This window comes from Spermophilus citellus, assembly GCF_964194105.1.
Source record: "Spermophilus citellus genome assembly, chromosome: 13".
Lineage (NCBI taxonomy): Eukaryota > Metazoa > Chordata > Mammalia > Rodentia > Sciuridae > Spermophilus > Spermophilus citellus.
The window spans coordinates 25,547,135-25,563,400 of record NC_138193.1 but is presented as its reverse complement, the minus strand read 5'-3'; the positions used below and the strand labels follow the sequence as shown (position 1 = coordinate 25,563,400).

The 16,266-nt window shown below is 57.4% G+C and overlaps 1 protein-coding gene across 2 annotated transcripts in view; it reads left to right on the top strand.

Moving 5' to 3' along the window:
- Window positions 1–742: 742 nt before the first annotated feature.
- Window positions 743–16,266, top strand: part of ST3GAL5 (ST3 beta-galactoside alpha-2,3-sialyltransferase 5) — a 37,957-nt gene continuing 22,433 nt past the window's right edge. Inside the window, exon 1 of one of the 2 annotated variants that reach the window (XM_081264279.1) lies at window positions 743–923. In XM_081264279.1, coding sequence (XP_081120405.1) covers window positions 848–923 — 76 coding nt within the window. In that variant the 5' untranslated portion in view covers window positions 743–847. Of the gene's footprint in view, window positions 924–971; window positions 1,729–16,266 lie in introns of those variants that run through there. The other variant, XM_081264280.1, reaches the window with a different exon arrangement.

The following is a 16,266-nucleotide window of genomic DNA, read 5'->3' as shown; positions in this document are numbered from 1 at the left end:
GAGGAAGGGAAGGGGAAGGAGGGGAGGGAAAGGGGGAAATACTGGGAATGACACTGGCCAAATTATATTGTTACGTTGTGTGCACGGACGAATATGTAACAAGAAATCCCACTATTATGCTCAATTGTAAAGCCCACCAAAAAAAAAAAAAAAAACTTTTTTAGTTTCTTAATTCTGGGGCTAATATTTATGCTTTAAAAAACAGTATGATCTTTCTTCTCCAGAATCAAACACAGGTGAGGAGGCCTCTGGAGTTGTGGAAATGAGCGCTACCGAAGCCCAGGTCCCGACGCGGCAATGACTTAAGGTCACCACGTTCCCCGGGGCCTCAGCGAGTCTGCTGGCGGTAATCAGCGCGCTCTCTCCAGCACGTGGACCAGCACAAGGCGGCCGCGCAGCCCCACGGACACCTACCCCATCCTAGGAAGCCGGGGAGGGCTGCGGAGCGGCGCCGGCGGGCACGGCACGTGACTGCGTGAAGCCCCTGGTCCAGCGGCCCAGCAACCACCCACCTAGGAGTCGCACGAGCCCCTGTCGTCCAAGCACCTTTTGTTTCTGTATGCGCTCCACCACGTCACCGCGTGGAGCCCGGGGAGCTGCGGGACGCGGGACACCCGGCCAGCCGCGCGCGCCCCCCGCCGTCCCAGCGGGCGCCCGCCCCCGAACGGGTGGGGACCCCTGGGGCGGGGCCTCGGACTCCCGCGCCCCGATTGGCCGCCGCGGCCCCGTGACACCGCCCCGCCCCTCGCGTCCACGGGCCTCGGGCGGGCGTGAATGGGCGCGCGGCGCCGGGGCGGGCGGGGGCGCAGGGCCCGGGCTGGCGGCCGGCCGGCGCCCGCTCCCTAGGATGCGCGCAAGGCGGCGGGAGGCGGAGCGGCGTCCCCTGCAGCCGCGGGCCCCGGCGGCGGCACCTGCTGGCCGAGGTACGTGCTCCGCACTCCCGGCGCAGCGGGCTGGGCCGGATCGGTGGGGGGCGGCCTTCTGCCTCGCGCGGCTGGCCGACGGCTCCTCCCAGCCCGCGGGCGGCGTCGCTGCGCGCCGAGGACTAGCTTGGCGGGGGCCGCGGGCGGGGGTCGTGGCCCGGCCCGCGTAGACCCGGCAACCGCGCAGGTATGGATGCGGCGGAGGCAGAGGCCGGCGGCAGGTCCCGGTCCAGCCGCGGTGGCCTTTCGCCGCCGCTCCCCGCAGCGGCTCTGGATAATTCATTGCTGGAAGCTTCCGAGCTGGCGGAGCCGAGTTAACTCGCTCCCCAGAGGGTGCGGGGCCCTCTGCGGGGCCACCGCAGCCCCGAAGCCGCCTGCTGCCTGGTCCCGTAGGCGCGACGCGTGGGTCCACGGTGCGGGTCCGCTGCTGGCCCTCCCCGCCCCCTCTGCGGACAGCCCTGTGGAGGAGGCACGATTTGGCGACCTTTTGGGTTCTGGGACCCGTGAGCTGTGGCTCGACACGGGCATGCCTTCGTTGTGCGCCTTCTGCAAGGATTTCGGGAGCGTCTCCCGGATCTCAGCGATGGACAGGAGGGTTCCTGCCCCTACCCACGCTGCTGGTGACCTTGGTGCCTCCCTCCTCCCCGGTGCGGCTGGGGTTCCTGTCAGCTGGGAGGCTTAGTCTGCGGTGGCCGAGATCCCTCCCAGGCCCGGCTCCTGGTTCTGCTGTTAAACCACACTAAGGAGTGAAGAGGTCTCTGCAGACTAGAGGATGAGTGTGTTTGTATTCTTCTGTTTACTTCATGTATGTGGCCTTTGCTTCATTATGTGTCTTTCATTTAAAAGGGAAAACGGTTTTGTGTGCTGCATGTAGCACCCATGGGTTGCCTGCCCCTGGTGGCAAGGGCCCGGCTGGGCTGGGGTCACAAAGAGAAAGGAGACTCATCTCCTACCCCCTGGTGTTTAGCAGAGCCCTCCCCTTGGCTTAGGACCGTTAAGCCTCTTGAGCGAGCGGAAACGATTCTGAAACTGGGAAGAGGGATCCTTTTCTCCTGAGTAAAGGGCATGAGCTCCCACACAGGAAAGGTAGGGTTTCCCAGGGTAACTGAAGGCCCAGGCTCAGAGGGGCTCCAACAGTCCAAGTAGCCACAAGGAATCACCTGACTTCCAGCCTTTGTTTGGACAGGAGAGATGGCAGTGAACCTGAGGGCTTAGTGCTCAGAATGTCCTGTCTTTTCACACATGTGTCCAGCATGTGGGTGCTGCTGTTTGTGTAGGATGAGATGACCCTTGCAGCCCTGGTGATGTGTGGCATTCTTTCTCTGGGCAACAAAAGGAATGGGCTTGATGAGAAGGCACAAGGGTTCTGTGGAACAGAGGGGACTGGCCTGACTCAACTCTGAAAGCTCACATTTGTGGAAGATTCTTACAATTTGGGCACACATTGCAGATGGTCCATGTAATCAAAATAGATGGTGTTGTAAACATTAAGGGTGCATTCAAGGCAGACTGAGGACAAACCTGTTCTTCCGTTAGCCCCCCCCCCCACACTCTTCTGGCTTCCCACATGGGCTCTTCCTAGTGGGGAGGGAGGCTGGCAGTGAGTGGCAGATAGAAGAGGATCCTCCCCTATAGGCTAGCTGCCTGTGGAGACGGGAGGGTTGAAATCACCCAGAGGGCAGGCTCTGTGTCTATAGTCTAGCTAGGACGCTTTGGTTCTTTTTTTTTTTTTTTTTTTTTTGTCTTTTTTTTGGAACTGGGGGGCTAGGACGCTTTGGCAGGAATAAAACAACTGGGAATTGGCACGTGTTAATAATAATGCAAACACTCTAAGAGCTGAGGAAGGGGAGGCCGGGTCTGGATCAGCATGAGTGGCATAAGGTAGCCCAGGCATCCCCAGGAGGTGTGGTGAATCTCAGGCCTGGGTGGAAGGAAGCCATAAATACAGATGGTCGCACAGGCCCTCCCAGGAGAGAGACCACGCTGAAGCACATGTGTAGCGGGGGGGAGGATGAACAAGGGGCAAGAAGACACTGCACGCCTGTCCTACCCTGACTCCAGACTGGGGAGCTGTTTTATGTTTTTTTAGGTATAGCATAGATACCAGAAAGATAGACATATCCTAGCGTTCTGCCCCGGGGGTTTTCCATGCTGAACCCACCCATGCAGTCACATTCAGATCCAGGACCCTGGGATCTATCTCCCTGTTCTCCCTCCAGCCATTGTCCCCTGCCCTGGGTTTACCCCATCTACCTGCCTTCCCCAGGTGTCATGTGACTAGAATCCTGCAGGTCTGTGTGTGAGTACCAGTCGTCTGAGAGCCCCTCCTGGTGCCATTGTGGCTGTGGCATGTCCACACTCATTGCAATGGAGGCCGATGGTGAACACGTAGGTACCCACACATGGTCTTGAGCTTTGGACCCTTCCAGCGTCTGACTGTTGGTGCTGCAGCTGTGGCCGCTCAAGTGTCTGGCTTTGGTGATGCGCACTTCCAGTGGGTCTGTGCTGAGGAGTGGGATTACTGGGTCCTAGGCATGTATTGCTCCTTCTGGGGACTGCAGGCAAAGCTGTCACCCAGTCCTGGGGTAGCCACATTGGTAGGTGCTCACTACCAGATGGAGAGGCAGTCTCCAGGGACTGAGGCAGGATCTCCCAGAAGTCTGGTAAGGTCCGGGAGAGGCAGTCCCTCCAGCTGCAAGCTGCCCTCAGGTGGACAGCAGACTAGCTGCACGGGGGGCCTCTGGCCCTGATACCCCCTGGCACGAGGGAAGAGTTTCTGCTGCCCTTCGCCTTACTCCTGGCAGCTCCTGCCCCTCTTGTGCAACAGACCATACCCTGGAGCTGGTGACACGGTGGTACTACGTGCCTTGTCAACTTGCTGTGTCCGCCGACCCCTAGGCTCTGCTCAGGAATTCCCCTGACCTAGAAGGAGAGCCACTTCTTGTTTGGGCTTTTGAGCCACACAAGACCCTTCTGTTCTGTGACAGCATGGAGAGACATCCAGGAGCCAGTGGTGAGATTGCCACCAGCTCTTGGACCCATGAAGTCACCATTTTCCTTCAGTTTTAAACGTCTGGAATTATAACAATTAAATATCATGTGATAGAATTTGGTAGGCTTGATAAAAATAGCCAATTAACTTTAAAATGCCTACCCTGGTGGGGTGTGCTTACGTCTGAACGCTAGGCTGTTTCTAAGACTGTTATCTTCATGATGACAGGCTTGTCGCCACCCGGGCAGAGACGGTTTTTCTTTTAAACCCGGAGAGTTTGTTTTTTTTTCTTCTCCTGGGCCTTAGCGTTGCCTCCCTCTCGAGTTCTGTTCTTCGCCCTCCTTCAGTTTTTCACAAACATCTTGTTCTCCTTTCTTATCTGGACGTGAGCAACAAGAACGTCAGGAAGCCAGTGTGGCCTCCGATACTCTTCTTGGCTTGTCATTTTCTGAGTTCAGATTCTTGGTTATCAGGGCTTAGTGGCTGGTGTGGGCTTCTTGCTTGTCCTTCCACTAGGTCAGTGCCATGCGATGGACATACCACCTGAGCTCACCTGCAGTGTTAAGAAAGAAAACGCAGATCCAAGCCTGAACGTTCCAGGAAGATGCAGGCTCCTGGGCGCTCAGCCCTGCTGCTGCAAGGTATCGAGTCCATTATTGATGAGCTACTTTGTATTCTTCTGTATTCTTCAGACTAAGTCTTCACAGACTTCTCCTGCAGACCAACCTGGCTGGCACAGGACAGGCAGGGCAGGAGACTGGGCTGGGCAGTTTTACTGTGGCCTGTTGTAGATGTGTTGGCACCAGCTCGCTCACTCCTCAGCACAGCCCTGAGCTTGGTACCATTGCTGCCCCCCTAGTGGGGCGGGGGGGTGAGTCAGAGAGGGCCAGGAGCTTGGAAACAGTGAAGGCAGCATGGCCTTCAGGCCTGGAGATGGCCAGGCGACTGGGCCGTGTCTGTGCAGTTGGTCCCACCACTCACCTTGGTGAGTCCCAATGCCTGGTATGTGGCGGGGAGGGCCCTATCCTGTCTAGGGATGAGGGCTGGGCACCACTTGCCGCCCCTACATGGCAGCCTCCTCCCAGTCCAGCCCCGCAGGAGGACTTCCTACCCCAGTCCAGCCCCGCAAGAGGACTTCCTACCCCAGTCCAGGCCCGCAGGAGGACTTCCTACTTCAGTCCAGCCTGAGGTGGTCTCTCCAAACCCCAGGTCCAAGTCACAAACCCTGTACTGCTCCTGTTGCTTTTCGGGTCAAATCCCAGCCTGTGGTGGGCACTGCCTGCTTTTCCAGCGTCCTCCCAGCATCTCATGCCCTCCTGGCTGGTCCCTTCTAGAGCTCTGCGCTCAGACTTCTCCCCGTGCGCCTGCTGTCCCTCCCTGTGCCAGTGACGCCTGCCTCCTCCTCCTCCCAGATTCCTACTCAGACCACGGCAGACTTCCTTCCCCAGGGAAGCCTCTTCTAGGACACGCCCTCCCCAAACCTCTAAAGTGTGACACTTGGGTGCTTGTTCTGTCCAACGTGGAATGAGAAGAAAAACCGTGGCTGGGCACAGAGGTGGCACCTGTCGCCCAGCTCCGAGGAGGCTGAGCCGGAGGATGGAGCCCGGAGCCCAGAGCTTGAGGCCAGTCTGGGCAGCACAGTCAAGCCCGTCTCAGAAAAGAGGGTTACACTCTGACACACTGACAGGTCCCATCCTGCCCTTAGAGGGGGACCCTAGGAGCGTTGGACCCTAGGAGGAGGGGCTGTGGCTGCTGCTCATCACACCCTCTCCATCGGGAGCCTGCCAGATGCTGAGTTCCCGCACGTGTGGAGCCAAGTAGAAGGGCTGTGTGACTAGTGTGAGAGGAAGGCACTGGCTGTGGTCACTCCTCCCACAGGCCCGGGAGCATGTCAACTTTGTGTGTTTGTGTGGGAAAGGCATCTTCCCTGTCTCCCTCTCCTTCAGCCCCCAAGTGGCCAGCTGCTGCCTACCCCCTTGTTCTGGTCACCTTCCTTCCGTGGTTGCTTTCTTGCTTGGGTCCTTGTCTGCCTCCTCCGGGTCTTTCATTCATTCCCACAGGACAGGAGGACCTCTGAATGTGTGGGAATGACCATAGGGTCATTGCCAGGCTGCCTCCCACCCCAACCCCTGCCCCCAGCCAGCTGCTCCCCGAGGACTGATTCTGAGGCCCACTGGCAGCGTCACTGCCAGACACCAGCACCTTGTGGCCGTGGCCTTGCCCTCTTCTGGCGTGTGGCATCCCAGTCACTGTGATTTCCTGCAGATGACTCCTGCCGTCCTGTCTCGAGTGCCCACTGGGCTGTGGCTGAGGCAGCTTTAAAGCCGGAGCCCTTCCTGCTGGTCATGCCGTCACTCTGTGGACTGCCCATCCTCCTGAGGTCCTCTCTCTCCCTTCAGGTCCTGACTGTTCAGCCAGGGACTTGTCCCCTGCAGATTAAGAGGGAAGCCTTGTGCTGAAAGGTCAGCTGGTGCCTGGCTTGTTGGGGGCTTGTGGGGCTGTGGTGACTTGTTCTTCTGCATCAGGTGGCCATGGCATTGTGCTGTGCCATCACAGCCCCCCACGGGCAGCTCTTTCATAAGGCACTGGTTAAGGCTACGGGAACCCCAGGGTGGGGAATCCTGTGGGCAGCTCCCTCCGACCCCCGGTGCCCTGTCCTGCTCCTCTGGCCTCTTTCTGCCTGAGGGCTGCGTAAGCAGCTCTGCCACGAGCACTCCCGAGCCTTCTTCTTGCCTCTTAAAACGTTTCCCTTTGTGACCTGAACTTGCTCTGCGGCAGACCTTGGCTGCCCTGGTGCTGAGAGCAGCCCCCAGGCCAGCATCTTCCTCTTCTGTCTCTGCTTGGCCACCCTGGCCCTGCTGGCTCTGACTCAGCCGCTCTGTCCCTCCGGTGGCCATGATGTCAGTGGCCCTGTGACCCTGGTAGGGCTTCGCCGTCTCCTCCCCCAGCTGCTGTTGGGAAGCCCTGCTTCTTCTTAGCTGCGTCTCTGACCACTCCCTGTAAGCTGCGGTGGGGGCAGCCTCAGTGCTCCTCAGGTACCTCTGACTGGCTGCCCCACCAGGGCCATTCACATATCACCACCTGGGCAAGGCCCCTGGTTCCTGAGAAGGCCCAGGCTGAGCCGCAGCTCCTGTTCGATGTTTCCATAACCCCAAGTGTTTGGGTGCTTTGACTTTCCTGGTGGATTCTTCATCTGAAGAGGAAAGGGGCTGCGTCTTACTACTTCTTGTATTCTCAGTTCCTGGTATGTGAGGATTGCTGTGCTTACTAAATAACCTAAATGATCATCAGGTGAACAAGACAGGTTACACAGTGGCACAGATGAGCCCTTTCTCTGAGGCCCGAGTGCCCCGGGCTGCCTGTGTTGTCAGGAATTAGCTTTCCCCAGGTTCTGAGATGATCCTCAGGCACTGTTGAAAGGAGAAAGGAGAAAAGAGACGCCCCATCCTCTGCTGTGGGCTCCTCCCCACTAGCCCTGGGCCTACAGGAGGTGGGCAGAGGACGGCACGATTCCTGTCGCCACGGGGTGCGTACGTTTGGAGGCGAGTGGCGGGTGTCACCAGGTGGGAGGACAACAGGGCCTTTTATGGGTCTTGCTGCCTTCGTGCACTTGTGAGGCTCCTAACTTGCTCTAGCAGTTTTTAAAATGCTCTTGGATCAGGCTAGTTGGAGTTCCTAATCCTGTCCTGCAGCGAGTCTGAGTCGCAGGGAGTTCCTGCTTTTAAACTCAGCCCCACGGGCTGTGCAGTGGCCCAGGAGTCACCAAGTAGAGCCACCCTGTTGTCCCTGGAATGCTGGGCATTGGTATGACCAGGGGCTCTTGCTGCTGGGGACACCTGCCCCTGAAGGGCTGGGTTTGTAGTAGGCAGGAGCACCAGAGGGCCACTGGCGTGCTCCTGACACAAGCATGCTCCCAAGCAAGCCTAGAGCCCTGTGTTTGCTTGACTCTTCATGCCAGGAAGTTGGGGTTGTTGGCATTTAGTGGATAGGAGTCTCACTTCCTCTCTCTCTAGCCACTGCGTCAGCCAGCCCCAGTTTTACTCCTAAGTGAACTTGTCTGACCTTACACCAATTTTACCTTCACCTAAGAATCTACCAGCAGGCGCCCAAAGATTCAGGCGTGATGAAGAGGGCACTTCCTGGGCCTCTGTGTCTCCCCGCAAGTCACCTGCTAATTACGAAGGGAAAGCAGTAGCTGGACTAGGAGAAGCATGGCCCCTTTAACTCCCCATCAGACCAGGTGTCCCTGAGGTGGGGACACTCAGCAGACATGCCTGGACAGCGCTGCGGAAGGCACGGCCTCTCTCTGGCCTCATCCAGCCAGGAGGGCCCACCTCAAGTCAAACCATGGGAGCAGCAGTGGACAGCCCAGCTGGGAGACTGTCCATGAGTAGGTGGCCGGCACTCTGCAGAAGGACAGGGTCAGACAGATAAAGGAATGGCCTCAGACATGACAGTGAATGTCATGTGTGGCCCTTGACTGCATCCCGGAGCAGAAAGAGCCTCCGTTGGCAGTTTTGTTCTAAGGCCGTCAGTGGAGCTAGTGGAGAATTCTGGAGGAGCTTTCTGCTAGATTCCAGTGTCAGATCCACCATCGTTTCCTGACTTCTGTCACTGTGCTGTGGTGGTCTAAGGAATGTCCATTTTTTAGGAAATATGGAATACTTAGGGTAGCTATCACCGTGTTGTCCCCTCACTTTTAAGTGGCTCAGTGATGGGTGTTTTTCACATTGAAGGAGCTGCAGGGCTGGTGGTGGACAGTTGGGCTGAGGCTGGATGAGACTTCTTTGTTCTCTTTGTGTAGGTTTTATGTAAATGAAATCATTTCACAAGGGAGTTTACAAGCCCGCCAGGTCCCAGTGCTGCACATTCCCTGGGAGTGATCACTCCCGGTCATAGCCAGCATCCTTTCCCACATTGTCCAGCTCCCTTGATTTGTGCTTTGCCTCTTCTGGCCTTGGCAGGACTCAGGCAGAAGGCCTACAGGTTCTTCTTCCGGCCTGCTGTGGCCCCGTTCCTAAACGCCATTGCCCGTGGTTGACCCAGCACCTGGCCTCTGACGAGACCTGCCCTGTCCTGGGAAGAGACTTCCCATGCAGGCACTGAAGCACGGTGGAGGTGTTTATTCACAGAGGTCAAGCCTCCTCTGAGGCTAGCATTTGCTGGTAAAGGGTGGCCTGTCCCCGGCCTGACTTCCGGTGTATGCTTAGGCTTGTTCTGCCTGGGGACAGGTGCTTTTCCAGCACCCGCTCTATAACGCAGGGTGGGCAGGCGTCTCTGCTTTTGGCTGGGCTCTCCTGTGGAGACGGTGGCAGGGGTTCAGGGAGGACATCTGGCTGGGCCTGGTAGGTTTTTGGGTGGGTCTGCTTATCGCAGTCTGCAGGGCTCCAGTGATACTGACCAGCCCCAGGGAGCAGCCGCGGCACCAGTGCGGGTGTGGCCTCTGCTCCTCTGTCCTTCCTGTCCTCCCACCCTGGCTCCTGTCCCCCTCACTGTGTTCTCACTCCTGTCTCCCCCTCCTCCGATCCCCCCGACTCCCCCTCCCATCCCCCCCACTCCCGCCCCCCACTCCCATCTCCCCCCTACTCCCATCTCCCCCCCACTTCCGTCTCCCCCCACTCCCGTCCCCCCGTCCTGTTTCCCCTCTCCTGTCTCCCCCCACACTCCTGTCCCCCGTACTCTTGTCCCCCCACTCCCATCCCCCCTCCTGTCTCCCCCCGTCTCCCTCCCTCCTCCCTAACTCCCCGTCTCCCCCCTCCCCCCATCTCCCCCACTCCTGTCCCCCCACTCCTGCCCCTCCACTCCTCTCCCCTCACTCCTCCCGCCTCCCCTCCTTCCTCATCTTCTTGGGTGCCCTCTTCCTCTTCCACAGGGGCCTGAAGTGCTGGTGCCTGTGGGACTGGCGAGCTTTCCTCTTTCTGTGGAACAGTTGGTGAGTGAGAATCTGCCATGTGAGTGGGGCCAGGATGGTAGAAGTGTCTCTTCCAACACTGCTTTTCACAGATTAGCAAACATCCTCTAGGGTTGAGTGACTTGGCCGCTATGAAATTGCCCACAGTTGAGCATTTGATCTCTTCTTTTGTTCTTAAGGGGGAAAAAAAAATCAAACAGCGGTAGCTGCTGCTTCTCCCCGAGGTGGTGGGCAGTTGGGGGATTGGCTCTCCTGCCCTTCCCACCAGAGGCCCACCCCGTGGATCTTGATTGAAAAGGGGCCTGAGCCCTGTTCTCCACGAGCCGGTACTGGTGGGACCCGTGTAGACACTCAGGAGTCTGGGCCTCCCGCCGGCCTCGGCACATGGGGTGCTTTGGTCAGCTTCCTGTGGGCACCCAGTGGCAAGCTCTGGTGCCAGCATCGGCTCACATATGCCCCAGGTACTTGTTGGACACCTTTTCCACAGTGGGCATGGCTTTAGGTGCCGAGTTAGCCTAGTGAACAAATAGACAGTCTCTGCCCCTGGGGAGCATGTATTCAAGGGACAGCAGTGCCCAGTAGTGAGTGCTAAGGAGCAATGGCTGCTGGCTCTCTGCAGAGGGCCCTAGAGGAGGACAGGCTTGTGCAGACACCAGGACGGATGGTGGGGGACGTCTCTGGAGGGCAGAGGCCTGCTGTGGGTGTGTGCCAGCGTGGAGCGGGGAAGAGAAGGTGAGAGGGTGGGAAGGCGGGGGGGCCCTGAGAGCCCCTGAGGAGAGATCTGTCTGGCGCAGAGCGCCGTGGCTTGGTGGGTCAGGAAGAGAGCCACGCGGGGTCGCTGGGCCAGTTCTAGTGTGGGGGACATTTGTGTTTCTAGGGGCTCGGAACCTCTGCCCTTTGCGCTTGATAGTGGTGATGGGGTCCCAGTCAGAGGAGCACCAGTTGGATAAAAGGCCTCAGTCGGTGAAGTGCTAGCATTTTGGTGGATGGTCACAGTGGGCTCCGTGGGGACTATAGTGATGGCATCACGGTGGGCTCCTGTGGACTGTGGTCATGGTGTCACAACAGGCTCAGGGTGGACCGTGTATCTGGACAGCAGCACCTTCACTCTCCATGCAGAGGACTCACCCTGACCACTCTGCCCAGTGTGTGGGAGAACTTGGACACCTGTGGGCTGAAGCCTGTTGCTGACCACTTGCTTTGTCCCTGGGGAGAGCTAGCTGGGGAACAGGCTTCTCAGTGCTGCCCATCCCTGGCTGGAGGGACCCTGTTTACCCATGCCCGCTGGGTGTCCTTGCCTGGCCCTGCCAGCTAGGAATGGGCCTGGGGATCTGCCCACTTGCCAGCAACCTGCAGTGGTCTTGTGCATGGTCGGGTAGGACAGACCCTGCCAGGGATGGTGGCGGATGCGTCTATAACTGAGACTGACCCAGGTTTCCTGGGCAGTGGTGGTCAGGTCTCGGCACCTCCTCTGTGGTTTTGATCTCCTGTGTGATTTCACACTCCTGAGAGTCCAGTGAGATGCTGCCACCCAGTGGAAAAGGGGAAGGGTTGGAATAGTGGCCTGGGCCTACCTTGGTGGTGGGCTGAGGCTGCCAGAGGCACTCTGCTGGGGTCCTGGGCGCCCAGGAGTGAGCCTGGGTCTCCGTCCACCACAGGCCTGCTGCTGGGGCCCCACCTGGCTCAGGACATGGACTTGGGCCTGGCTGTGCAGTTGGCTTGCATGCCCCCAGCAGGTGAGGACAAGACCACACGTGTGATGAATCAGGATTCTCTAGATGGTGTAAGGCAAACAGACCTTGGGAAGGTTAGATACTGAGACTCAAAACCCTGATCTCAACCCTCCATCTCAGTCTTGCTGTGCACAGTCACCCATTGACTTTAAAGTAGGACAATGTTGAAATTTTAATGTACATGATGATGATCTCAGTGGTCAGGGCTGGGTGATCTTGTCCCCAGGAAACATTTGTGGTGTCTGGAGATGTTTTTGGTTGATACCACTAAAGGGTAGGTGGGGAACCAGGGGTGCTGCTGGCATCTTATGGGTGGAGGCCAGGGGTGGACAGCCCCCACCTCACAGAAATGCCCGGCCTGAGTGTCGGGAGCCCCGTGGTGCAGAAGCCCTGCAGGAGGGCCTCTGGGGTCCTGGGAGTAAGCCCCGTTGCTATGTGTTAGGATTCTCAGTGAACAGTCATAGGAGAGTTCTGATGACACCAGTTGGCACGTTGCCAGCGCAGTGGAGGATGGAAACCTGCCTGTTCAGGGCAGGCTTGCCCTGGACTCCTCAGAAGTGCGTGTGAGGGGCTGGCAGGCTTAGGGCCAGGCCCCAGTGGGCAGGTATACTGCTGCTGTTCAGGTGCATGTGTGTGGCTCACATGTGATGCTGTGGGACGTGCGTAGGTGCAGAATGGTTCTGTGGTGAAGCAGGTAGGTGCCTCCGTTGTCTCATGTGGTTGCTTTTGGGGACAATAGCAGCTGCGACCTAACTTCTCAGAAGGTCCTGCCTAGGCAGCAGCATCAACCCTGAGATCTCTGGGCTTCTCACCCTCAGCCTCCTACCTGCATCTCCCCACTTCCTCCCGCCCACGCTAAGCCCTGTTCCACTTTGTGTCTTGAGCTCTTTAAATTCCACATAAAGGCAAGCTCATGCAGCCTTTGTCTGTCTGTCTGTCCGGCTTACTTCATGTGGTGCCCTGTTCTCTACGTCTGCCCTTGTTGTGGCAAATGGCAGTATCACTGTCCCTGTCCCACCAAGCAGCCTGTCCTCTGGGGCAGGAGTGGACCTGGGTCCCAGACTGCTTTCATGCTGGTGCCCTCAGGGGGGCATCTGCTGGCGGCAGCCACACCCTGGGCACAGCTTCTCTCACGCCCTCCCTCCATGTCCTCTCTTGGCCGTAGGTCTCCTGAGAGTAGGGACCAGTCCATCACCTTGTCTCTGCGTCCTTACAGAGCACAGAGCACGGCACAGAGCCTCGTGGAACTTAGACCAGCCCCTGTGTGAGTCAGCGGGGCACTGAGTGGCCGTGTGATGGGGGAACTTCAGAGTGTCCTCACAGTCGCAGGTCTTCTTGGTCTCCCTCCTCAGCCCCTTCGGGGTGGCTTTCCCAGGGCAGGGCTCATGGGCGCTTCCCTTCTGCTCTTGGGACCTTAGCTCTCTGGGTAGCCATGGCCCACCCTTCCACGTGGCCTTCCTCTGGCTGAGCAGACTTGCTGTGAGCCCCCTCCCTCCTGCCCTCTGGGCCGGCTCTGCAGCTGGGCAGCCGTGGTACCGATGACCAGAGAAACCTAGGTGGATGCAGTTAGGGTCTCCAGGCAGGTGCCCTCTCTTCCCATCTTCCTTTATTCCTATCTGGAAGGGGGAGCAGAGAGGTCAGCCTCAGGTTGATGCTGGAGGAGCCCAAGAAGGCAGGGTTTGGGGACACTCAGACATGGTGGAGCCGCCTGGTCTGTGGCGTGGCCCAGGACCTTCGTGGTCAGGTGTCTGGTGTGCAGCCAGAACAGCCCCTGGCTGACACCTCAGCTCTTAGCCAGTCAAGGCAGCCTGGGTTTCCTGCTGTCCCTGCCTTGTTGACCTGGAGGCTGCAGATGTTGGAGACTCCTGCATGTCCTCCTCTGCCTCCCTCCTACCCTCTTGCCTGTGTGGTCCCACCCCCAACCCTGCCAGAGCTGCAGCCAGAAGCCTTCTCTCACTGGGAGCTGTCCCCGCTCACCTTCCCAGACGCCCTGTCCCAACCCAGCACTGCTTTGCTCTCTCTCAGCGTGTCCTGGCCTGCCTGTTACTCAGTCACACCTCCCTGATCTTCCCCAGATGCGGGTGCACAGGCAGGGTGTGAGGTGGACGTGGAGTGGACAGCACCGGCTGAGTGCTCAGTCCTGTTGCTCTCCCAGGTGTCTGTCGCCAGGCCGAGTGCCCCCACAGTGCAGGGGGCAGGTGTTCTGGGACTTGGTGGGGCTGTGTGCAGGGGAGTCCCTCCCAGCAGAGGCTCTGCCTGCCACTCCTGTGCAAGGGCCATCCAGTCCTGTCGTTCCTGCTTGTCCTGCTCGTCAGTGTTCATCGTTAACTTGTGAAAGGTTGGTGGTCCACAGAGACGCATGCCGTGTGCTCACCAGGACCGCGAGCGGCCGTTTCCTCATCAGATCTGCAGGCTCCTGAAGACCCCGGTGTGTCTGTGGGTGGAGTAGACAAGACTTCCCTGCACAAAAGTGGCTGGTGCAGCCGTGACATGGGGGCTGTCGCCCTGGTGGCCCGTGGAGAGGGTCAGAGTGATGTGCCGGGGCCCAGCACTTAGAGAGGGGGAGGAGAGCAGGAGGACCAGCCCACTGTCCCTGCCAGCAGAAGCCCAGGGGCAGCCCCCGCAGCCTGAAACTGAGGATTTACTCAGTAAGTGTGGACACCCAGTCCCTGCCTGTCGGCAGGGGACCACAGCAGTGTACACAACAAAGACCCCACTGCAGGAACAGGCATGGGGGGCAGAGACATATCCTATCATGAAGGGGAGACGAGTGTCTCCCAGGAGTGTTAGGAAGACAGTAAACCTGGGGCAGCCACGTTCCTGTTAGTCCAGCCCAGGCACTTTCCTGTTATGAAAATTAACTGAGTTGACTCCTGCTGTAAATTGAATTGACAGGAAGATGGATGGGGCTGTGTGCACACATGGCCTTGGCCAAGGGGTGGCTTTGGAGTGCGGACATGTGTGTGACAGCTCCTGCCCCAGCTGGCCCCGTGATGCAGTCCATGTTGGGCGGCTGTGCAAGCCCTCTGCAGGGAGGGCCCATCGTTCTCTGTTGGCCAGCGCTTTGGAAGCCCAGGAGGCTTTGCAGAAGAGGGTGGGCCATCTCTGCTGCCCAGCAGGCTGGACTTCCTGGTGTCCAGCGCTTTTTTCTCTTTAGATGTGTGTTTTCCAGCTCAGCAGACACATGGTCCTTTCTTAATGAAGCTCCCTCTGAAATCCAGGAACTCGGTTCCTGCTTCTCCACTCCTGAGATGCTGTCCCTGACATTCTGGAGGTGCTCCAGGGTTCTGAAAGGCATTTTGTTTGGGTGATTTTTGTATCTCCTGATAGCATGGCATCGGTGATAGCTTAAGGATTCTCCCCCCAAATGAAAACGTTTTAATCTTCTAGGAATGAAGATAGGAACGAGCGGGATTCAGTAGTAGCATTGAGAGGAAAAGGTGAGGTGTGCTCCCCGCTCCTCGTACCCCTGTGCCCGCTGTGAACCAGCGTCCTGATCATAGTCCTCGGCTCAGAAGCTCGGCTCTATGTGCGCTGGCTGTGGGTAACAGGTCCCCGCGCTTGGCTGCACTGCACCAGCTAACCACAGGTCACGCTGTCCGATGCCATGCCTTGGGTGTTCTCAGTGCTCATGGGAGAATTTGGTAGATTCTTCAGCAGAGGGGTCCTATTAGGTCTTGGGCGCTGTATTTCAAAACTACTCAAACAGAATGACAGTCTAGAATTGGTAGCTCTTGCTTCTTAGTTAGACTTGGAGTTGAGATTGTTTTTAGTGAGGAGAAATAAAAAGAAATACTTGAGTGTTCGTTTAGTTTCAGATTAAAAGGTTTTTCCACAAAAGAAAATGGCAAAACCCTAATGGGGAAAATAAAGAGTTATGAGACATACTTTGAGTGTATTTACTCTTTATTGGGTCTGATGGTTAATTTGAATTGTCAACTTGATTGGATCAAGAGATGCCAGGGATTAAGTGGCTTCTGGGTGTGTCATTGAGGGTGTGTCTAGGAATGATTGGCATGTGGAATAGCCAACTGAAATGGAGACTCTTCCTGAGTGTGGGCAGTACTGACCAATAGGATGATGGCTTGGATGGAACAAAAGTTGGGAGAAGGGAGCAGCAGCAGATGCAAGCTTCATTCTTCCTGAAGGGGCTCTTCATTGCTGCTGCGATCATCTGAGGGTATCAGACTCTCACTTCTTCACTTGTCCAAAGTGGACTCTGCCAGTGATTCTCCAGAAGGCTTGGGTCTCAGGCCAGGGCAGAGAAGCCCCTCTTGGGGCTTCAGCCTCTTGGACTGCGCAGCTACTGGTTTCTCCATCTCTCTAGCTGCAGATGGCCATGTGGACAATCCAGCTTCTGGTCCCATAAGCCAACCTAATAAGTCCCCTTTTATAACCATACTTCCTGCTGATTCTGTTCCCCTGGAGAGACCTGACTAATACAGACCTTGGTACAGGACTGGCTCTGGAGAAGCAGAATTGTAAGGATGGTTTTCCTTAGTTGGTTCTGTGGGTTCTGGAGTTGGTGGTTTAAATTGTTCAGACCTAAAGTTACTAAAGTCTTTCCTCCTGGTACCATGGAGAGCGCTGATAATCCGTGGTGTGAACTGTTGAAAGAGATTTTTTTTTTTTTTTTAAAGAGAGAGAGAGAGAGAGAGAGAGAGAGAGAGCGAGCATTTGTTTTAATATTTATTTCTTAGTTCTCGG